Here is a 19,833-nt window from a genome sequence, read left to right as displayed (position 1 = left end):
CAGCTGTAATTTTTTGTAGAGTTGTTAATCACATGTATCTTCAGCATCCCGTCTCAAAGGTGTTTCACTAATGTCACTTACAAATACCTTTTGATTTTGAAATCTTGTTTTATCTTGAAAAGCAGCTTCCTTAAAAAATAAATAGCTTTTGTGAGCAGGAGCATGGGCTTTCCAGAGATCTGGGACCCTTAGCGACACACCACAACCCTGAACTTGTTGCCTTTTTTGGGCTATGATGATGCCATGACAACAATTTAGGTTCAAGAATCAGAGAGGCCTTAAATAAAAATTAAACATAGAGACTTGTTTCATGAAGACTTTTTTGCTAAGTAAAAAATATATGAGTAAAATAAAACTGATTCAGTTAGTTGTCCTGTTTAAAGGAGGACACAATAGTCTTACAGCCTACAGAAAGGAGGGGTTAGGGGAACAGCTGCCTAAGAGCATGCTACAGCTCACTCTAGCCTATGAGGCCACCTTAATTCCACTACATCTGTATCTTGAACTGTTTCAATATTATCAGTGTGTGAGTTGGCATAAGCTCTTCTGATCTAACTATGGCCCAAATAAACAGATATAAGGTTGCACAACAAACATACTCCTTCCTTCCTTCCTTCTTTTCTTCCTTCCTTCCTCCCTTCCTTCCTTCCCTCCCCCCTCCCTTCCTCCCTCCCTCCCTCCCTTCCTCCCTCCCCCATCCTTCCCTCCCTCCTTCCTTTTTTTCTTCTCCTTTTTCTAGTTAGAGTTATCAAATATAAATATTGTTGGCTTGATGCTCATTTTACATTCATTTTCATCCAAATATATACCTTTATTATGCATGGTCAATGATCTATCCTGAGCATATTATAGGGTAAAATGCTTTTTCTGAATTCACAATGTTACTCAATTAAAAAAGACAGTGTGATATATTCTTAACAACTGTAGTGCAAAAAGTAATGCCTACTCTTCAGTGTGCAGCTAGAATTAACTACACTGTACCAATTTGAATGTCTTTCCAATAAATAATTTCTTATCTGCAGTTGTGAGACTATAGTAGGAGGGTTGATGAGCACTTAACTCATTTCAGTTCCTTTCTTATATTGAAGTGGCAAGCAACAGTGAAGCTGCCTATGGTGGTGATACTGCAATGATTTTTTTTTCCCCCTAAATGACTTTTGCATATTATAAGGTGGCAAGTCTGCAAAGTGTTTACTCTCTAGGCTTTTTCCCTTTTCCTTCCAATAACCCCCTGCCATTTATTGAGCTGCAGACCAGTCAGTGAGAGGCACTAATGAACGGAGCCCCATTTGGATCTCTTCCGATGGTGGTGTATCTTGAGGCCTTCACTAGTAGTGGAGAATGTGCCAAGACACATCTGCACTGCCAAATTTGGTTTTGCTCTTTTCACAAAAGCTTTCCATATTGAAGGCAAACAGAATTGTTTTGAATATTATTAATGAACTGAATTCTAGATGACATATAAAACTGTGCAAAGAAAGGATGCAGTGTTAAGTTTTTGTTTAACTTTCCCAAAGCCATTTATTTTGATGGGCTAAAATTAAACAATGAATGCAAATCTTATAATTTCCATAAAGTCTACATGAATGCAGATTACTGATCTGAGTGTTTGAAATGCTCCAAACAAAATGAAGCCAATAAAATTCACTAGACCTGGAGTGAAAGATCGGACGCTCACACCTAAGCACTATAATATGGGAGTCCTTCTCACTACAGAAAACATGATTAGTTTTCATCCTTTCTGATTAGGCAGTCACTTATTGGCTATATGTAACTTGAATACTAACCCTCAGATCATTTTAACCAGAAATAAAAGTACCTGCTAAAGAGTGTTCCAAGTTTGGTTTCTATGGGGAACGTATTTTAGTGTACTATATCAAATAAATATTTAAACAGTATTCTGTTTATGTATATAAGTAAAAAGATAAAATTCTACAGCAAACATGAATTTTAAAATGTTAAACTAAAAATTTAAAGATGTGTATGTAATTTTCAAATTGTTATACATCAGGATTAATTTTAATGCTATTCAACAAACATTTTGAAAGACAGAAATGAATGAAGTGACAAAATGATGTTGCAACAACGAAATGTAAACAATGTACTATAATAATATGAACAACACAAATGACAGCTAAATTAATGAATAAATAATACACATATATAAATAGAGTAAATATTATATCAAGTGTTTGGTATAGCAGTGAGGGTTGCCAAGAGAGATGGATGATTATAATAATGGAAAGCCAGTATCCTAAAAGTGTCCTAGGAAAAAACATCTTGTGCAGTGGATGAGAGCACAGTCTTTGTAATCAGAGCTGGACTATAATTCTAGTACTTCTGCCTTCCAGCTATGTGATCTTGGGCACAGAAATTCAGTTTCCCCATCTTTACTAAAGCTATCATAATATTAACTTTATCAATCATTGTATAAGGAAGTACTTAATACAGCAGCCTGAATAGTAAGAGGTAAATTAAGAGTATTGTTTTGATTGTAAATAAAAACTAATTAAGAAATTAATCATTGCAGAAAATTCTGCATCAGGAAAACTGACTACCACTAGGGAATAGAAGGGCAGACTCATGGAAGACATGCTAGCAGAGTGGTGTGGAGGTTCAGGTGGGATTTTTTCTGCCAGATGATGTGAAGGTGCGGCATCAGTGCACATACAAAAACTGAGAACAGGTTCACAAAGGAGAAAGCACAAGCTATGTTCAGGAAACACACAAGGCATATTTGGCTGTTTTTCTTTAATGTCTCCCCATAGGGAACGTTAGCAGTTGCTTGAAAGTTGTGTTGGAGCCAGATTCCAGAAGGCTGAGAAAGCCAACTAAGCCATTTAGACAGGAGTCTCCGCTGTGGGGTGCATATACCCTGGTAGCTATGCAAAGAGCTTCAGTGGAATACAATGAGAAGACACTAGGATTTTAGTTGTATTTTTAAATCCAAAATAGAGGATAAATTAAATTGCACTAATATTTAATCAATAGATGGGCAATACTATTATCTCACGTGTCATGTCAGTTGGTCACATGGTCTGTGAGGACTCCTGGGAGAAGGCCGGAAGTTATAATGAGGCAACCAACTATAAAGCGAAGTTATAGTGAGGCAATCACTTCACTTGCTCACCTTTATGTTGAAGCTTATTGTTCAGTTATGCAGATTTATGGTTTGTAGTTACAATAAATCACCTAGCTTTAACTAAACCAATTTTCCTATAATAGCTAAGGAGTAGAAAAAAATTTCTGCAAAAAAAATCATTTGTTAAAGATCAAACTAGTAATGTAAGATATACACACATGCACTCATAAGAAAGCTAACAGTTTTCATATTGCTACAAGCTTTTCATCAGTTTTCATAACAAGGTGAGAACAGTGATCACCAGATTAAATCAGATCTGACTTGAAGTTAGGAAAAAATGCTTGACATTATTAGGAAAGCTATTTGAAATCTGTTTCTGCATCTATTATTGCTAATAACAAACCTTACCCTAAATACAGAACGTGCTTTGAATCAAAGCCAGTGGTATTATGACACTATCACAAACTTCTGTAATTTTCAGCAAATAAGTTTTCTAGTACTTTATAAGTTTTCACTAACTTGAATAACAACCATTGGGAATCTTCTTTTGAATTTTCTTGCTCAATAAGAAAAATTACATAACAGATGGGGAATTTTTTTTTTGTCATGAAAAAATGACTAAAGTAATATGTGGAATCAATATAGTGACAAATCAAACTACATTCCTTTGTCAGCAAATGTTGTTGGAAGAAACAAAGAAATAATTGTGGAAGGTTTGGGAAAAAATATTAGAACAAATTTAGTAGTAAAAGATCTAATAATAATATAATCCAACTATGGAGATTTCTTTACATACTCAGTTCACAATAGTTCTTATTTCTCTTTAATTAACAATAAAATATTTTAAGAATTGCTATTGTGAACCCTCAAGGAAAAATGCACCAATGAACACATAGCTTCAATGTGGACTGATTTGTTTAATTCAAAAAAATGTGTATTTTTTAAATAAAAAAAATTAAAAATTGAGAAGTAATTTCTCTGATTGGAATTATAATTTTAAAGAATAAGGTTAGGGAGATGGCAGTACATGTGAAAAACATTTATTCATTACAAGTAAGCCAGAATTAGACAGACTGCCTCAAGATATTACTGATGTAGTACACTGTATACTAATAAGAACTTCATATTTTAAAGAACATTTATTTTGTACTGGGACAGAGAATATGACATTATATTTGACCATGACACAGATATTTACTGTTTATCTCATGGAAAATTAGTTAAAAAGCTGCAGAATGTGGAGATTTGATCCTTACTTAAAAATAGAGGATTGCAAGTGCTTTTCAGTAATACAATACTTATTAGACAGCAAGAAAATAAATACTAATTGTCAGCAATATGCTCGGTATTTGATATTTAAAGCAAAATAAACAATACCTGTTTCTCTGAGAAAATTATAATGTGGAAACAGCTCTTTGAAGATAAATGTTTGGAAATTATTATATGATTATGCTATACAAAATAACATATGTCACTTTTAAAAGTTATCGTATCTGCTCATATAACAAACTTTAAAACAGAATATTTTAATCTGTTTAAAAACCTTCTAGACAAAGAAATGCAATGGGTTTGAAAATCGTTTGCTGAAAAAGTATTGTAAAAGCCCCACATTTTCTGATAGTTAACAAACACAAATGATTGATATTAAGGAAGGTTAACACTTATTTGTGCAATTACCAATTCTTTTTTTCATAATTGGTTTACAATCCACACTTTAAAAAAAGGTAGCAATATTTAGTGAGAACAAACTGTGAGCTACTTCTTCCATTTGTAGCATATTCTTTTTAATTATCTTTTTTCCTGCTCTGAATAGCCATTAAAACTGAACATCAAAGTATCAAAATAAGCTTAACTTTGAAGCTGGATTTCAAACAACTATATCATAAAGTTTTACACCAAGATCTTAAAAAATATTAAAACATAATGCTCTCTCTAAAATATCACTATTAAACACCTTTTAAGGTGATCAAATGTATCTGTATTTACTATCTGCATTTAAATAAATATAATAACAATGGTAATTTTAGTTTATTTCACTATTCTTTGTGAATGTTTTATAAAGTAAATAGTAGTCAAATAGTGCATACATAAAATTTATAAATAAATACATATACACATATTGTGGTTGTATAATGAAAGAAAAAGTAATAAAAAGAAAGTGATAAAGGTATAAAATAAAAGAAAAAGTACTGCATATAGGAAATATTTAAAAACTTCTTCCTTGGAATATATTTAAAACACAATAGGGAATCATTAGGAACATCTGAGTGATGGAGTTAAATTATCGGAACCCTAGAAAACATTTACCTGACAGCTATAGACTGGAGAAGGGATAAAAGGAAGGCATCCTAACCAGTAATTAGATTGCTCAAATAATTGGCAAAAGGTCATGAAAGCAGTAAGTAAGGTAGTGCCCTGAGGAACAGGAGTTAATAGACAGAAGTGTGATACTTTCATTGTGGAGAACAAAGGGCAGGTAAGAAGAAACCTTAAATCACTCAGAAGATTAGTAACCGGCAGACAGGAGACAGGTGCTTGATGGTGAAATAGAAAGTTACAAGCAGAAACTGTTTCTATAGAGAAGAGGAAAAGAGTCAGACATATTGAGTTTGCATTTACAGAGAGGCTTTGAAGTAGAACTGCTGACTAGGTACTTGAAAATGCAGGTCTGACACCCAAAAGAGGGACAAGAAGTACATACGTGTATTCAAAAATTGTTCATGTAGCTCAAAGCAAAACAAAGGAAAATCATCTGGAATTTGCAAAGAGAAATCATAGAGATAGTCAAAGCAGATTTCATAAAGTATGATTAGAAAGACAAAAAGAGAAGGAAAGTAGAGGGTCATGAAAGCCACAGAAAGTTCCACAAAGGGACAAACAGTACCAAGCACCATGCTCTGCAAAGGTTAGCTAGAAGAAGCAATTCATGGTGCTGGTGGTGGCTAGATTCAGTCATTAGAATGGAGAATACATATAGGCATCTTTTTGACTCTGATAAAACTCATTTAATGAAAGGAGACCAGGATTTACTTAGATAATGTGTGATGCATCAGATAGCAGAGATGGGTTGGTAAGCATGTGTTAAAACTAAAGAAAACACAACTGAATCACAGGGAAACAAACTATAGTTTCTAGTTGGAATTTTAATACTATTAAATTATTTAATTTCCTGGTAAGTCATTGCTGTCCTCTGTGAATTAAATGTATTCAGTTAGGTATAATGTAAGATCTCTTATAGCTCCAAAAAATATCAGAGTTCCTCTGAAAAGTATGTAACTGCTTGTGAAAATATTCATTAAAATGGGTTAAATGAAAATTTCCCATTAAAGAAAAATAAAAGAATATTTTTCCAAATTATGCTGATTATAAATAACCTTTCAATATTAAACACATTGAATAAAACTGTTAATAGAATACATTATATTAAAAATCATGCTAAATATTAAACTGTTTTGTGAAATTTTAGAAAGACTTTTACTTTGGATTTTAGTTACATCACTTTTTTTCCTTTTTTCTTTTTTTTGCAATCACTTTATAGCTGACCACACCTTAAAATGATTTCAACTGGGAAAAACCTTGTTGACTCTTACGTAAACAAATGGTTAAGTAAACAGAAACTTACATAAAGACACATTATTTTACATTAAAGGGGGATATTGAATTTTGTGTCCATAGTAGAGAAAAAAAATAAAACTAGATAACTTCTTTATCACTCCATATGATTTTGATAGATTATTTGATAGGCATAAGAAACAGGGAAATAAATGTTGTATTTATGCTTTGTGTACACTTCATAAAGCTGTGAAAAGGCCAAAGTTCTTCATTATAGTCAAACAATTGTTATACTTCTTTAAGAATGTCATTCATTGTTTGAGGAACTTCACTTATATAATTACCAATGAGCAACTTGTATACTTAGGTTAAAAATTAATAATTTCACACATGAGAGTGTAGGAAAATTTAACTTACTGTTTTTTCTTTCCCAGGTTCCACCTGATCAGGTTTTGCTGTGCACGATGGCTGTGGCTGTTCTTTTATTGTTTTGGTTGTCTTATCATCTTCTTTAGGTAAACTCTGAGGTGTGCCAGATGGTACATCTTCCATCTTGGTCTGCGGTTGTTTCTCTTCTTGCACTGTCTTTGGAGCCACTCTGCCTTCAAGCTTTTCTTCAGCAATTTGTACTTGAGATTTAAGTAAGTCATGTTTTTGTTCTTCTGGGGCTGAAGCTTTTGCCTCTGGGAGTAGCTTTTTGTCTTCAGGGGTTGGCTGTTTTTCTTCTAGGAGTTGCTTTTTTTCTTCAGAACATATCTTTTCTTCTTCAGAGATTAGTTTTTTTTCTTCATGGAGTGGCTTTTTTTCTTCAAGAGCTGAAGCTTTGTCTTTCTCTAGTTTACTCTCTTCTTGTTTTTGATCTGTGGCTACCATAGGAGGAATTTTTTCCATTGATAGTGTTTCCTTTACTTCTTCCAGAATGACTTTTTCAGCTTCTGTTTTTACTTCTTGTTCTGGCTTTTTCACTAATTTTACTTGGGGAGGCACTGCTGTTTTCTCAGATGGTGATTCTGTAGGAACAGGCATGGGAGATGCTTTGGGTCCTGATGGCACAGGTGGCATTTTGCCTATGTCTCCAAGCTGTCCTGATATTGCTCTCTGGGTTTGGCAATTTAAACAGAGCCATTCTTGAATCTGTGAAAAAAAAAATAGCAATGAACAGATTAAATGTATTACAATGTATCTGTTTCTGTCATTTTACCCAAGTGAAAATTTGGTAATTCCTATCTGTTTTTGTATATGGAGAAGGTGGGTCACTGTTTTCCAAATCAATGACACAGTAATTTTTTAAAACATTACAAAAAGGCTATTTGAACTCTAAAAATGTATAGAATTTCTAGAGACTAGCAATTCACTATCTTCATTAAATGAGAAAAAGAAAAAGAAATAATTGCATTAAACGTGGACCCAGAGAAATATTCATTTTCAGGAAGAAAAAAAATCTGCATTTGTTCCAAATAAAATTATTTTAAGGCCTAGTTTCTTCAAAATTCGCATTTTCATCCAAAATTTATTCAAAGACTATTACATTTCATAATAACAAATTAATCAAAAGTTCTTTTAGGATTTAGCCTATTATCTCCTATCTCTTGACTTGGGCCAAATATAGTTCTACCTTTCAGAGTAGAGCTTTATAGGTATAGATAGTTTTCAAGAATCACTTGTGCATAATTTGCTATCTGCTTCCAGATTATGAACATAATTTCATTCTTAATACTTATCACATTTCCTCATGCAATTGAACAAGAAGCACTCCAAGGCTTAATTGTTTGGTATCTTTTTCCCTGAGTGTTCTGATTTGCTGACTAAAACATTTTTTTTCTTCTTTTTTTTCTTTTTGCCAGACTGGGGTGCAATGGTGCAATCTCTGCTTACTGCAACCTCCGCCTCTTGGGTTCAAGTGATTCTCCTGCCTCAACCTCCTGAGTACCTGGGATTCAGGCATGCGCCACCCACGGCCAGCTAATGTTTTATTTTTAGTACAGATGGGGTTTCTCCATGTTGGTCAAGCTGGTCTTGAACTCCTGACCTCAGGTGATCCGCCCGCCTTGGCCTCCCAAAATGCTGGTATTACAGGTGTTAGCCACTGCTCTTGGTCAAACATTTTCTTATATCTCTGCTCTTCAATGTCTAAGCCATGGTCACCTGCACTAAATCAACTGATAGGCTCTTTAGACATACAAATTCCTAGGAAGTACACCAAAACCATTTTAGCAGAATCCTGGGAGAGGAAACAGAAAGACTTGCCTTTTTCATAAACTGGTTAAGAATTTTTGCAAACTAAATACTAAAAACTACTCTCCGATAAGAATACAGAACAAATGATCACCTAGGAGACAGATTATGTTAGAATAATATTATGAAAGAGTTCCTCCCTGATTGGTGTGTGTTATATTTTTTCTTACATTATATCTATTCTATTGTTTAAAAGTAAAGGCTATGTATGTAGTTCTAATTGTTACCATTGAATGTGTACCCATTCTATAAGGCACAGGGTTAAAGTGTCATACAAATATTATTGCTTTCATGTATTACACTGTACTCTGAGAAGTTCAATTTCAAATTGCTTTTCATGCTGGCTCACTCTTTCCAGTTGCTTATCTTAAATTCTTTAGATACAAAAATCACTTATTGCTCTAGAATACTATCAGATATCTAAGTTTCATTTCTTATTTCAGGATCCAATTACTTTAGAAACTAACGATGTTGCTTAATAACTATGATTATTTTGCAATATGTAAGCTATTATAATTCTTATTTGCTGATCTAAAAGAGTAAAGACAAAAGTCAATTCTGTAAATGTGGTAAAATGCTGCCAATAAAATATTAGGATATATATGGACTCATTTGTTTTTTGTGTATATAATCACTCAGTATCAGTTCTCTTGTTAATTTCATGTCTAAGGAGCTCTGAAGTGAATTGTGTGCCTTCTTTAATTAATGTCTTTATATAAAAGTCATAGGAAAGAAGATTTGATTCATTATGTCAAATTCTAAAAGTTCTAGCTCTTGTGTTGAACAGTCCCTGAAGGAAGAACTTCCGTAATACCTACAGAAAATCAATCTTAATTGATAACGTAGTTTTAAAAACAATTACTTGGTTGAGACACATCTTAAGAGATTTTCATTCAGAGCCTGAGTTTTTTATTTTTATTTTTTTGAGATGGAGCCTCGCTTTGTCACCAGGCTGGAGTGCAGTGGCGTGATCTCGGCTCACTGCAGTTCTGCCGCCCAGGTTCAAGCAATTCTCCTGCCTCAGCCTCCTGAGTAGCTGGGATTACAGGTGCACGCCACCACACCCAGCTATTTTTTTGTATTTTTCATAGAGATGGGGTTTCACCATGTTAGCCAGGATGATCTAGATCTCCTGACCTCATGATCCACCCGCCTTGGCCTCCCAAAGTGCTGGGATTACAGGCATGAGTCACCATGCCCAGTCCCAGAGCCTGACTTTTTAAAACACAAAACCAGATACAAATGGCTGCATTACTGTGCAGTTTTGCCATATGGATTCTAAAAATGAAATACAGGTGTGTATTAAGCGTCTCCATAGGCCATGTTCTAATATAAATAAGTTAGAAAATTTTAATATACCAGAAATACAGGTTTCATTCCATTGGAAATTTTTGTCATTTAAAAAAGTGTGACTCTTTTATCTGAGTTTTGGGGACGGGGACAAATTATTCTTACAAAATTGCCATCTCTTGCTACTTTACAGCATATGAGGCCACAATGGTACATGGCTTTAGGTACAAGAAAAATGTGTTGAGAAAATAAAACATAGTGATAATTTCAAGGTAGTATACTCATTATTTTCCTATAATATGAAATTTAGGTATCAGGATAAAAGGTATCATCTATGCAATCTATTTTGTCACATAAAATATTTCATTGTCCCAATTTAAAGTAATGCTTAGTAAACCTATAAAGTGGTGATAACCACTAAACTACTAACGTTTGTAATGCAAACAGAAGGCAACAGTGTAAATCTGAGAGATAAAAGATCTTATCCTGAGAGCCTCATTGACTATTTCAAATTAATGTTTTGCTTAAATAGCCATCCATGTTCAGTTAAACCTAGCATTTTAAGTAATTGCTATTTTGCAATTATTTTTAACGTAATGTTGCTATACTCAGTCTCTTGGGTGCATGACTAATTTTCATTGGGAAGGAAAGAAGGCAGCCAGTCTTTTGAACTTACACTGTGACTAATTGCCACCAAAATTAATTTGGAGCTGATATTTCTATTATGTCAGATTATGACAAAATAATTCATTCATATATCTATTCTGTATGTAACTATTTGGTTTATATCTATTAGTTGGAAAGTATATATGCAAAGGTTATTTCATCAAGGAACCAGCATTCAAGTAGAAGAAATAATGCGTGGTTGAAAATAAGTAAAATATGCAGTAAAAACAAAGAGATGGAGATATTGTGTTGCAATGCAGAAGAGGGAGATACCACTTCTAGTTAGGTGTTTTCCAAGAAGGTTTGGCCTTAAAATAGATACATTAATAAACTGTGAATATGAAATAAATCCATGTTCCCCAAAATATGTCTTGTCACTATTTGACATAATAGAAATATGAAATGAAAATGTCTATTCATATTTGATAGCAATCAGTCAAAATGTAAATACACATCAGGCTAAGGCCTTATTTCATTCACATTGAAATTCAATAATTAAGAGATGAGGCACAGCAAAAATCATATAATACATGCCTGAAAAAAGGCAATGATTAAAAACACTAAATTTGACCAAATCTAGATAAAAATTAAACAATAAAAATGTTCTTTAGCTTTAAGAAGATAATTGAAGATAAGGTTGGAGAGGCAAGTTGAGATTCTCTGTTAGGTGGCAATTATTCCCAAATAAATGGCACTTATTGCCACAAGTAGACATTTTGTAGAAGAAACTGGAATCCAGTGACGGTTCCTATAAAGGAGTAAAATCTGCTTTGTTAAGATCAGTCTGGCAGAATGTGGTTACCTACCTATGTTGACAAAAATTAAATCTAGAGGTAGAAAGAAACTATTAGAACAAATGGAAAGGATGGAATGAATATAACAGGATTATCTGAGGAATTTAGTTTGAAACATTAGGAATTTGATAAATTATAAGCCACAAACAGTATGTTTTTCAACAACTAGAAATGCTAAACTGGTGGTCGTATATGTGTCTCTTCTCTTTTTGGTAGCCCTAGGAACAAAAATAAAATGTCAATAAATTCAACAAGCAGAGGAAACTATAAGTCAATAAAGAGTTGAAAGGGAACAAAGCCCTACAGTAACACCAAACATTTTATAGTTAAATATATAAATTCAAATTTTGTTTATTAAGGGGGAGCATAGGAGTATCACTGGAGGAAAAGGCAGAAGCTAGGTAAAATACAAAGAGGAAATGAGAAAAGAAAAATTGATCAGGTTTTTCACAGTGAGTAAAAAAGAATAACAGTAAATTTTCAAGAAAGTTTATTTTGGACAATATGGGTCATCATCATGATCATATCATCATTAATTATAAACAAACTGACTGGAAAAATTTGCTCCTCCCAAAATTTTGGAAATACTCTATAACCATGTAAGATATAAACATTTGTAGGTCACAATTTTTTTTTTCATTCTTTAACAAAAATAATCCAAAGATTTTTGTATCACTGTATTCAGGAATTTGGTTAAGAAATACTGTGTTTATAATTCCAAAAGATGTTATCTATACTCTTAGTTCCTAAATAGCCACACCATTACATTTTCATATTGTTTCTGGTCCAGTAGCAACCTGGAAATCAATTAAACAAAAGTATTTCACTTATGTAACAACTCAATATATCAATGCCATATACGACTTTTACTAGCTGAAAATATTTAGCCAGACATAGCATTAACTCTTCCTGTAACAGTTAGAATTGTGATACACATGATTATTCATATTTTGCCTTAAGGTTAAGAATCAAATGAGTTAAAGTTTTATCTTTGAAATATCTTTTTAAAAGTATACTAAGACAACCAGCAGTTTTATGTGTGTGTATATATTTATATATATGTGCGTGTGTACATCTGTATATACACACATAAAACTGCTGGTTGTCTGTTATGTGAAATAATAGACATATATATATATATAAAACAATTTCATTCTATATGTGTATATCTATCTGTATGATATCATATAATATATCATGTTATATATTATATAACATATATGATATGGTATATGATATAGTACAGATATATATAAAATAAAATCTCATTTTAAGGTGGTGTTTGCAAGATTTTTCCAATACAAATTTCTTCATTACTTTGAATGGAAAAAGTAATGGAAAAAGCCACAATTACTTTTGCATCAACCACATATATATGTACTGAGAACATCTCTATTATATTACTGAGTTTACTACATAAAAAAATACAAAATATAGATGCTTAAGGAGGCTTTTAAAAAAACATGCTAATCATCCTTGTGGATGCTTTAAGACTGCTTCCATTTTTTCCCTGTGATTTTAAAATATATTTTGAATATGCTATTATAAGTATTCTCTAATGGTATAAAACAATAAAAGTTTATGTTTCATCTATGTTATCATTAAATATAAACAAACTCACAGGCCCCCAAATTATGAGGCCAATCACTATTTATTCAGTGCTATAACATTAATAATCAGGGTATCAAAATTCATCTCCAAGTAGGAAAAATTCTGACAAGTAGAATATATAAAATAACACCACACCGATCACAAAATACTCAAATTTATTCAATTGTCAGCTAGTACATGTTAATAAAACACATTTATTTTAACATCAACCAGAGCTTGTTCAAAAGAAAACAATGTTAAAAAAAATCCATTCATCTTAAGAAGGAAAGTAGAAAATGAAGGCAATAATAACCCAGAGAAGGGATGCTACTGTGCCACTCAGCATTTTTCCATCAATAAGCAATTTGCTTTATATAACATTTCAGCTGTAACTATAGCAACAATACCATTAAGGAAAATCTCAGAACTTCAGGGCTGCCTATTTATCTTTCTAAGGATCTTTTCCAAAGCATAATAGTAAGACCTGTAGGAGGTTGAAAGTTTGCTTTTCGACTTAAAATGGTAAAGAAATGGTGGTCACAAAACCTACATGAGCATTCATATTTTTATTGGAGAAATCTTCCAAACACTACCTTAAAATTAAATTTCATTAAAGATCAAGTGAAGTGATTAGGAAGCTTATATTGTTTCCACCCATAGAAGTATTTAATCAAAGACTGGGTAGGTCACGTCTCAAAATTTTGTAAAGAAATCCAAGCAATGAAGGAGATTGGTACTGTAACATCGAGCTCCCTGCCCACTATGAAGCTTTTGAGTCAACACAAATTTTACACAGGTTTTCGTTTATCTATATTTTTGCTTATCATTCAGGGTATATTTCTAAAAGAGAAATAATTACACTAATAAACTGCTTAGAATTCATCTTTTTACTCACTGACAAATACACGAATTGGAGAGCAATGTGACGTGTAACTTGTCATTTTTATCAATGTTATTTACAATCTCGGCAATATGGTGTTCTATTCAACTCAGATCCACGCATTCTTACAATGTGACATTCTGATAATTGGGTTTTTAGTTATAAATTCATTCCCTTTGTGACATCTATAAAAGGGAGAAGGATTGAATTCATAGTTGACACATTCTTCTTCCAGACTACACAATCAATTATTCAGACTACAAGATCAGGACATTAGAAATCTATGATCATTCCTGAGACCGCAGTTTATAAGTATACATAATGATGTATTTGTGATACTTCTATGCTTACTCTGTCCCTTCAAAAAATAAATGAAACGTGTGTCAGGTCCTTTCATCATTATATTCTTTTATCTAGAATGTGCAACTTCATTCATATTTTGTTTCTTTTAAAACCACTGATACCAGAATAATTCATGTTCAAAATATATAATTGAATGATTGAGGTTCTTTCTCATATATAGACATAAGATTATATCAAATTATATTAGAACATAAATATGTATATGAATACAGTGTTGAGAAATAAAAATAGTCCACATAAAATACTAATTTCCAGTTGAATTGCTGAATGTGAAGAATATAAATTAATAATACAACCTAATAGAATACAGGATACTGTTAGAAACTTGTACGAGAATTAACATTCCTCGGTCTAGGTTGATTAATGGTCATGTCCCTACCCATCTCTTATCTGCATGCTTATTTCTGCAAGACCTCACTCTTCCGTATACCAAATGAAGTCTCTTTGCTTCCCTCATTAGAACTTGCATTCAGCAGAAGACAGATAAACAAACAAACAAACGAACAAAAAACTTGCAATGTAGGTTTCTGTATAATGCAAAATACATTAACAGATATTTCCATAAATAGCAGCATGCCAACTAAAATTACGTATATTACAACCAGATATTAAAACTGTGCTTAGAATATGATTTCATACTCTTGATTGATACTCTTTTTGTGTTAATTTTGACTAAACCAGAACCATATTTCTGGTTGCTTTCTCATCATAATTTATATATTTCTTCTGAAACTAACAATCTCTGAATTTTTGATGTTTTCAATACTATTACATAAATAACACATAAATGAAAACTTGCTCTAATTTTAATACCTGTGAATTATTACATTAACACAATTTTGACAGATCTGAAGAAAATCATATGCTTAGTTTTCTTTTAAAACATATATATAGCTGGGTGCAGTGGCTCGCATATGTAATCCTAGCACCTTGGGAGACCATGATGGGTAGATCTCTTGAGGTCAGGAGTTCGAGACCAGCCAGGCCAACATGGTGAAACCCCATTCGTACTAAAAGTACAAAACTAGCTGGGTGTGGTGATGGGCACCTGTAATCTCAACTACTTAGGAGGCTGAGGTAGGAGAATCATTTGAACCCAGGATTTGGAGGTGGCAATGCGTTGAGATCATGTCACTGTGTGATTCTCAACCAAGTAGTTTACTTGATCTGAGTTTAATTAGAGTCATTAGATTAACTGATCATCTACCAGTGTGTGTATAAAGGACAACTCCAAGGGCACAGCTGATTTCTCTCTGGTAACCAATGATACACTAAACTTATGGGTAATCACACAACTTACAGCACTGATTTTAGCTAACTTTAGCGAAAATATAAGACTTATAAGAAAGGCTTATCTGTGGGTTCATAGCTTTTTTTTTGTGATTTTTCTAGTGTACTAAGTTTTAGGCAGATAGTTATTTATGTATTATAAGTGTGGTATAAAAACAATCAATAGTTTTAGAAATATATCATTTATGTCATATGTGTGTCAAGTTAATTTTTTTTTGTTATGAAGCCAAACTGAGTATCTTAATCAATTCAACTTTTTTTTTTTTAATTTATTATTATTATTATACTTTAAGTTGTAGGGTACATGTGCATAACGTGCAGGCTTGTTACATATGTATACTTGTGCCATGTTGGTGTGCTGCACCCATCAACTCGTCATTTACATCAGGTATAACCCCCAATGCAATCCCTCCCCCCGCCCCCCTCCCCATGATAGGCCCCGGTGTGTGATGTTCCCCTTCCTGAGTCCAAGTGANAAGAAACTCGTTGGTAGCTTGATGGGGATGGCATTGAATCTATAAATAACCTTGGGCAGTATGGCCATTTTCACGATATTGATTCTTCCTATCCATGAGCATGGTATGTTGTTCCATTTGTTTGTGTCCTCTTGTAAAGTAGTTTTTTGTTTGCATAAATAAAATACTTATTATTTACTTTGCTACCTGGTACCTAACAGTATGCCAAAAATGTGTATTATACATTCTAAACATTCAGAATCCAATCTTTCGCTCAGCATATTTGCAGGCATTTTGTTTCTATCAGCAAACAGGTAGACACAGCCATATAAGGCTGAAGACCCATTAGCCATTGAAGGAATCTGAGAAAGTATAGATATTTTAAATAGATTTAACTTTCTCATGTGTTGTCTGTCTCCAGTCTCAGTCAGTAAGGATGGGAAGTAGTGATTTGGAACTGAGAAAGGGAAACTGGATAATATAGAAAGTCACATTGGCAAAAATACTGTGTGTTAGGCAGCATATACATTACCATTAGTAATTCTAGCACTACAGAATAGTTTAAGGGACACATAACAACCACAAGTAAATACTAGTTTACATAAACCCAACTTTGAATAAAGGGCCTAAGTTCAATTAATTTCTTTAAATGCTAAAGAACAAGAGATATTTACTGATGGATCCTAACAACCAGGTCCCAAGCCTCACATCCTTACAATTATCATTCTCTGGGACTAACCCTAGAACATAGTCCATTCTGTTTGCCTCAGTCACCTCAAGATACCTGAGACATCCCAATCAACCCTCATTACCTAGACTCTCCCTCTCCCCCCTCCTCATACCTGCTCAGTGTTTCCTGAAAAGTGAGGATGTGAGGCCTGGAACAAGTCAGGGGAGAAGAGGAAGAGCCCAGAGAGAGAAAGAGGAAAGTCTTGACAGAAACATGTGGAATGCTTTATTTTCACCTGTCCATATTGCTATCAGGACCATTGCAGGAGTGGTGTCACCGGGAATACATGGTGCTCTGAAGCTCCTGGAACATACGAGATAAAATTGCTCCATGGGGGAAGTCAGCTGGAGTCTCACTGCCTGAAATGTTCAGCTGAGTCAAATAAAGACTTTTGAGTTAGAAAGTGGCATGATTGAGCCTGTCATCTTGGAAAGAATATGGTAAAGAAATGTACCCTAAAAAATTGACAGTGCTTTCCAAGCCTTTGATTACGCTCTGTGGACTTGGCTGAAAAATAGAACTATAAAATAGAATTCCCATTTTGAACACATAGCTGGTTTCCGTTTAGCATGGAACTTCCTCCCTAGGCTACTTGCATTTGAAGAGGAGAAGTTTACCCTGAAGGAATGACAGATGCACTGTGGAGGTTACAAGCTTATATAGATGACTGTGGCAGCAGCAGAAGAACTGAATGAGGGAACTGACATTGCCAAGAAAAAATTTCCTAATTTATACAGAACATGATGATTTAAAAATAGAAGAGGAACACGTTCTGGGGGGAAGGCTAGAATATGTTGAGCTCCAGGACCCTGTAAATATGCTTATCTTATTGAATCCTCACAACAATCCCAGGAGTTTCTATAATTATGTTCATTACACAGATGAAGAAATTCAAACATAGAAACTAAAAAGTAATATTCTACTCAATAGCCAAAGCTAGTAAGCAGATCTCAGAGATGAGTCTATAGCTAAAGACCTATGTAACAAAACTGCATGTTCTGCACATGCACCCAAGAACTTAAAGTACAGTAAAAATAATATTTATCCACTGAACCATAATAAATAGTTGTGTTAAAAAAGAGTATATGCAACAGATAACTTCATTATGAACACACTTCATAAACTATAGGGTACTATTCTGGGGGTGGGAGGGACATATAACAATAAATTCACTTGACCATAAAAAAAGATTCAGATCTTAAAGAATACAGAGGGTACTTAGGCCAGAGTTAGAGGTAGAATTACCCAGAGATGATACGCAAAAGAAGAGAACAGCAGGCAGATCTTGAAGAATAGCTTCATTCAACAAGAAACCAGCAAAGCATATTCAACAGTATCATTCAAAAAGTGTAAGGAAAACCAGTAGTTTTTAGCAGATTTGAGTGAAGATCAGAATTTCAAGAAAGTGATAGGCAATATCACCAAATATAGTAATGAGACTAAGTGAGAAATATGTCAAAAAAGTTAGCAGATGTCTCTTTCTATAATGGAACTGAGTTCTCTACATATTAATATTTCTTTCTTAATCCTTCATTTTGTTGCTGTCACCTTTGCAATAATTGTTTCGATTTTTCTCAGGTAGCCTGCATAATTGACTATAAGAATTGTTTTACTTGTAATTCAGGGACGTACCTATACTTAAAAAATGAGTTATGATGGATATTACATTGCTTCATCTTTACGTAATAAGAATAAGCATCTAAACATGTAAATGAAAAGAAGTCCTAGAATTAAACTCAAGCTTCATGTTAGAATATTGCCTCGAACAGCATTGGATTCTGAAGTAGAAGTTTATTTGTAGGTGTCATTTTTTTTCCTTATAGAATATTAAATAATCAGACCATACAGACTAGTTATTGTAGAATGTGGCTTAATACTTATTCCTATCTTTCTTCTCTGGTTTTGAAAGTGGAAACACTGGTTAAAAGTAAGCAAGCAATGAGAATGTTCTGTATGCTCTGTATGTTAATGCTTATGTAGAAACTACTGCAGGAATCTTTATTCCTGAAGAAGCTACTGAAATATCACATATTTTCACCAGACACTGTATTGGGTTCTGTTAATAGAGATTAGAAGCATGGTTGCTTATCACAGCAATCCCAAGGTCTAGCAGAGAAAAAGAAAATATGAATTGTCTCCTATATTTATAATACAAGTTAGCAGAAAATGCTCTGGAAATCAATGAAGATCCAACTCATACAGAGCGGGGATGAGACTCAGGGAAGGTTTTTCAGAAGGAAGTGACAACTGAGTTGATCCATGAAGAATTAGTGTTAACCAGTCAAAGTAGAGCATGCTAAATTGAAGGCAAGTTTGACAGGGTATTTCTTATAACCACAGGCAAATGTGCACAGAAAAGGGATTGTGACTGAAACATTAGAGGAGGCTCAATAAGCAGGCCTTTGCTCTCCCTCATCTCCTAGAATAGTCCCTTTATTTTGTGATTCAAGATAAAAAACAGACCTTTAGATATTAAAACTTTGATTTTTTTTTTTAAAAACCAACACAAATTTTACATTTAGATTTAAATGTCAAATATAAATATATATTGAATAGTTATTAAGGTAGACTGGCTATTTAGCATTAAGGTATGCATTACTTTTATGGTAAAATTAATATTGTCTAATATATGAGTAACATTTTGGTCATATTTTAATATAATTTGATATTACTAATATTCTGGTACAATCTATGAAATTCAGAATATTTACTGTATGCATTGTCACAGGGTTAGGATTTACAACTAATCTTTATGATCCCATAGTGAGGTGCTCAGATATACAATGTTAATGAAATAATAGAATTTTAAATGTAATTTTATTTCATACAAAATTTTTATCTATATTTTAATTTTCTCACCTGTGAAATTGGGAAAATTAAATTAACACCTACTCTAATTCACTGAT

General features: G+C 33.2%; 1 protein-coding gene across 1 annotated transcript in view; it reads right to left on the bottom strand.

Annotated features, from left to right (window-relative positions):
* Positions 1-19,833, bottom strand: part of PCLO (piccolo presynaptic cytomatrix protein) — a 409,431-nt gene that overhangs the window by 205,247 nt on the left and 184,351 nt on the right. The window contains exon 4 of the mRNA XM_025379373.1: positions 7,052-7,768. Coding sequence (XP_025235158.1) covers positions 7,052-7,768 — 717 coding nt within the window. The remainder of the gene's footprint in view (positions 1-7,051; positions 7,769-19,833) is intronic.

This window comes from Theropithecus gelada, chromosome 3 (genome assembly GCF_003255815.1).
Source record: "Theropithecus gelada isolate Dixy chromosome 3, Tgel_1.0, whole genome shotgun sequence".
NCBI lineage: Eukaryota > Metazoa > Chordata > Mammalia > Primates > Cercopithecidae > Theropithecus > Theropithecus gelada.
The sequence above is the reverse complement of the archived record's forward strand: the minus strand, read 5'-3'. Positions and strand labels throughout refer to the sequence as shown.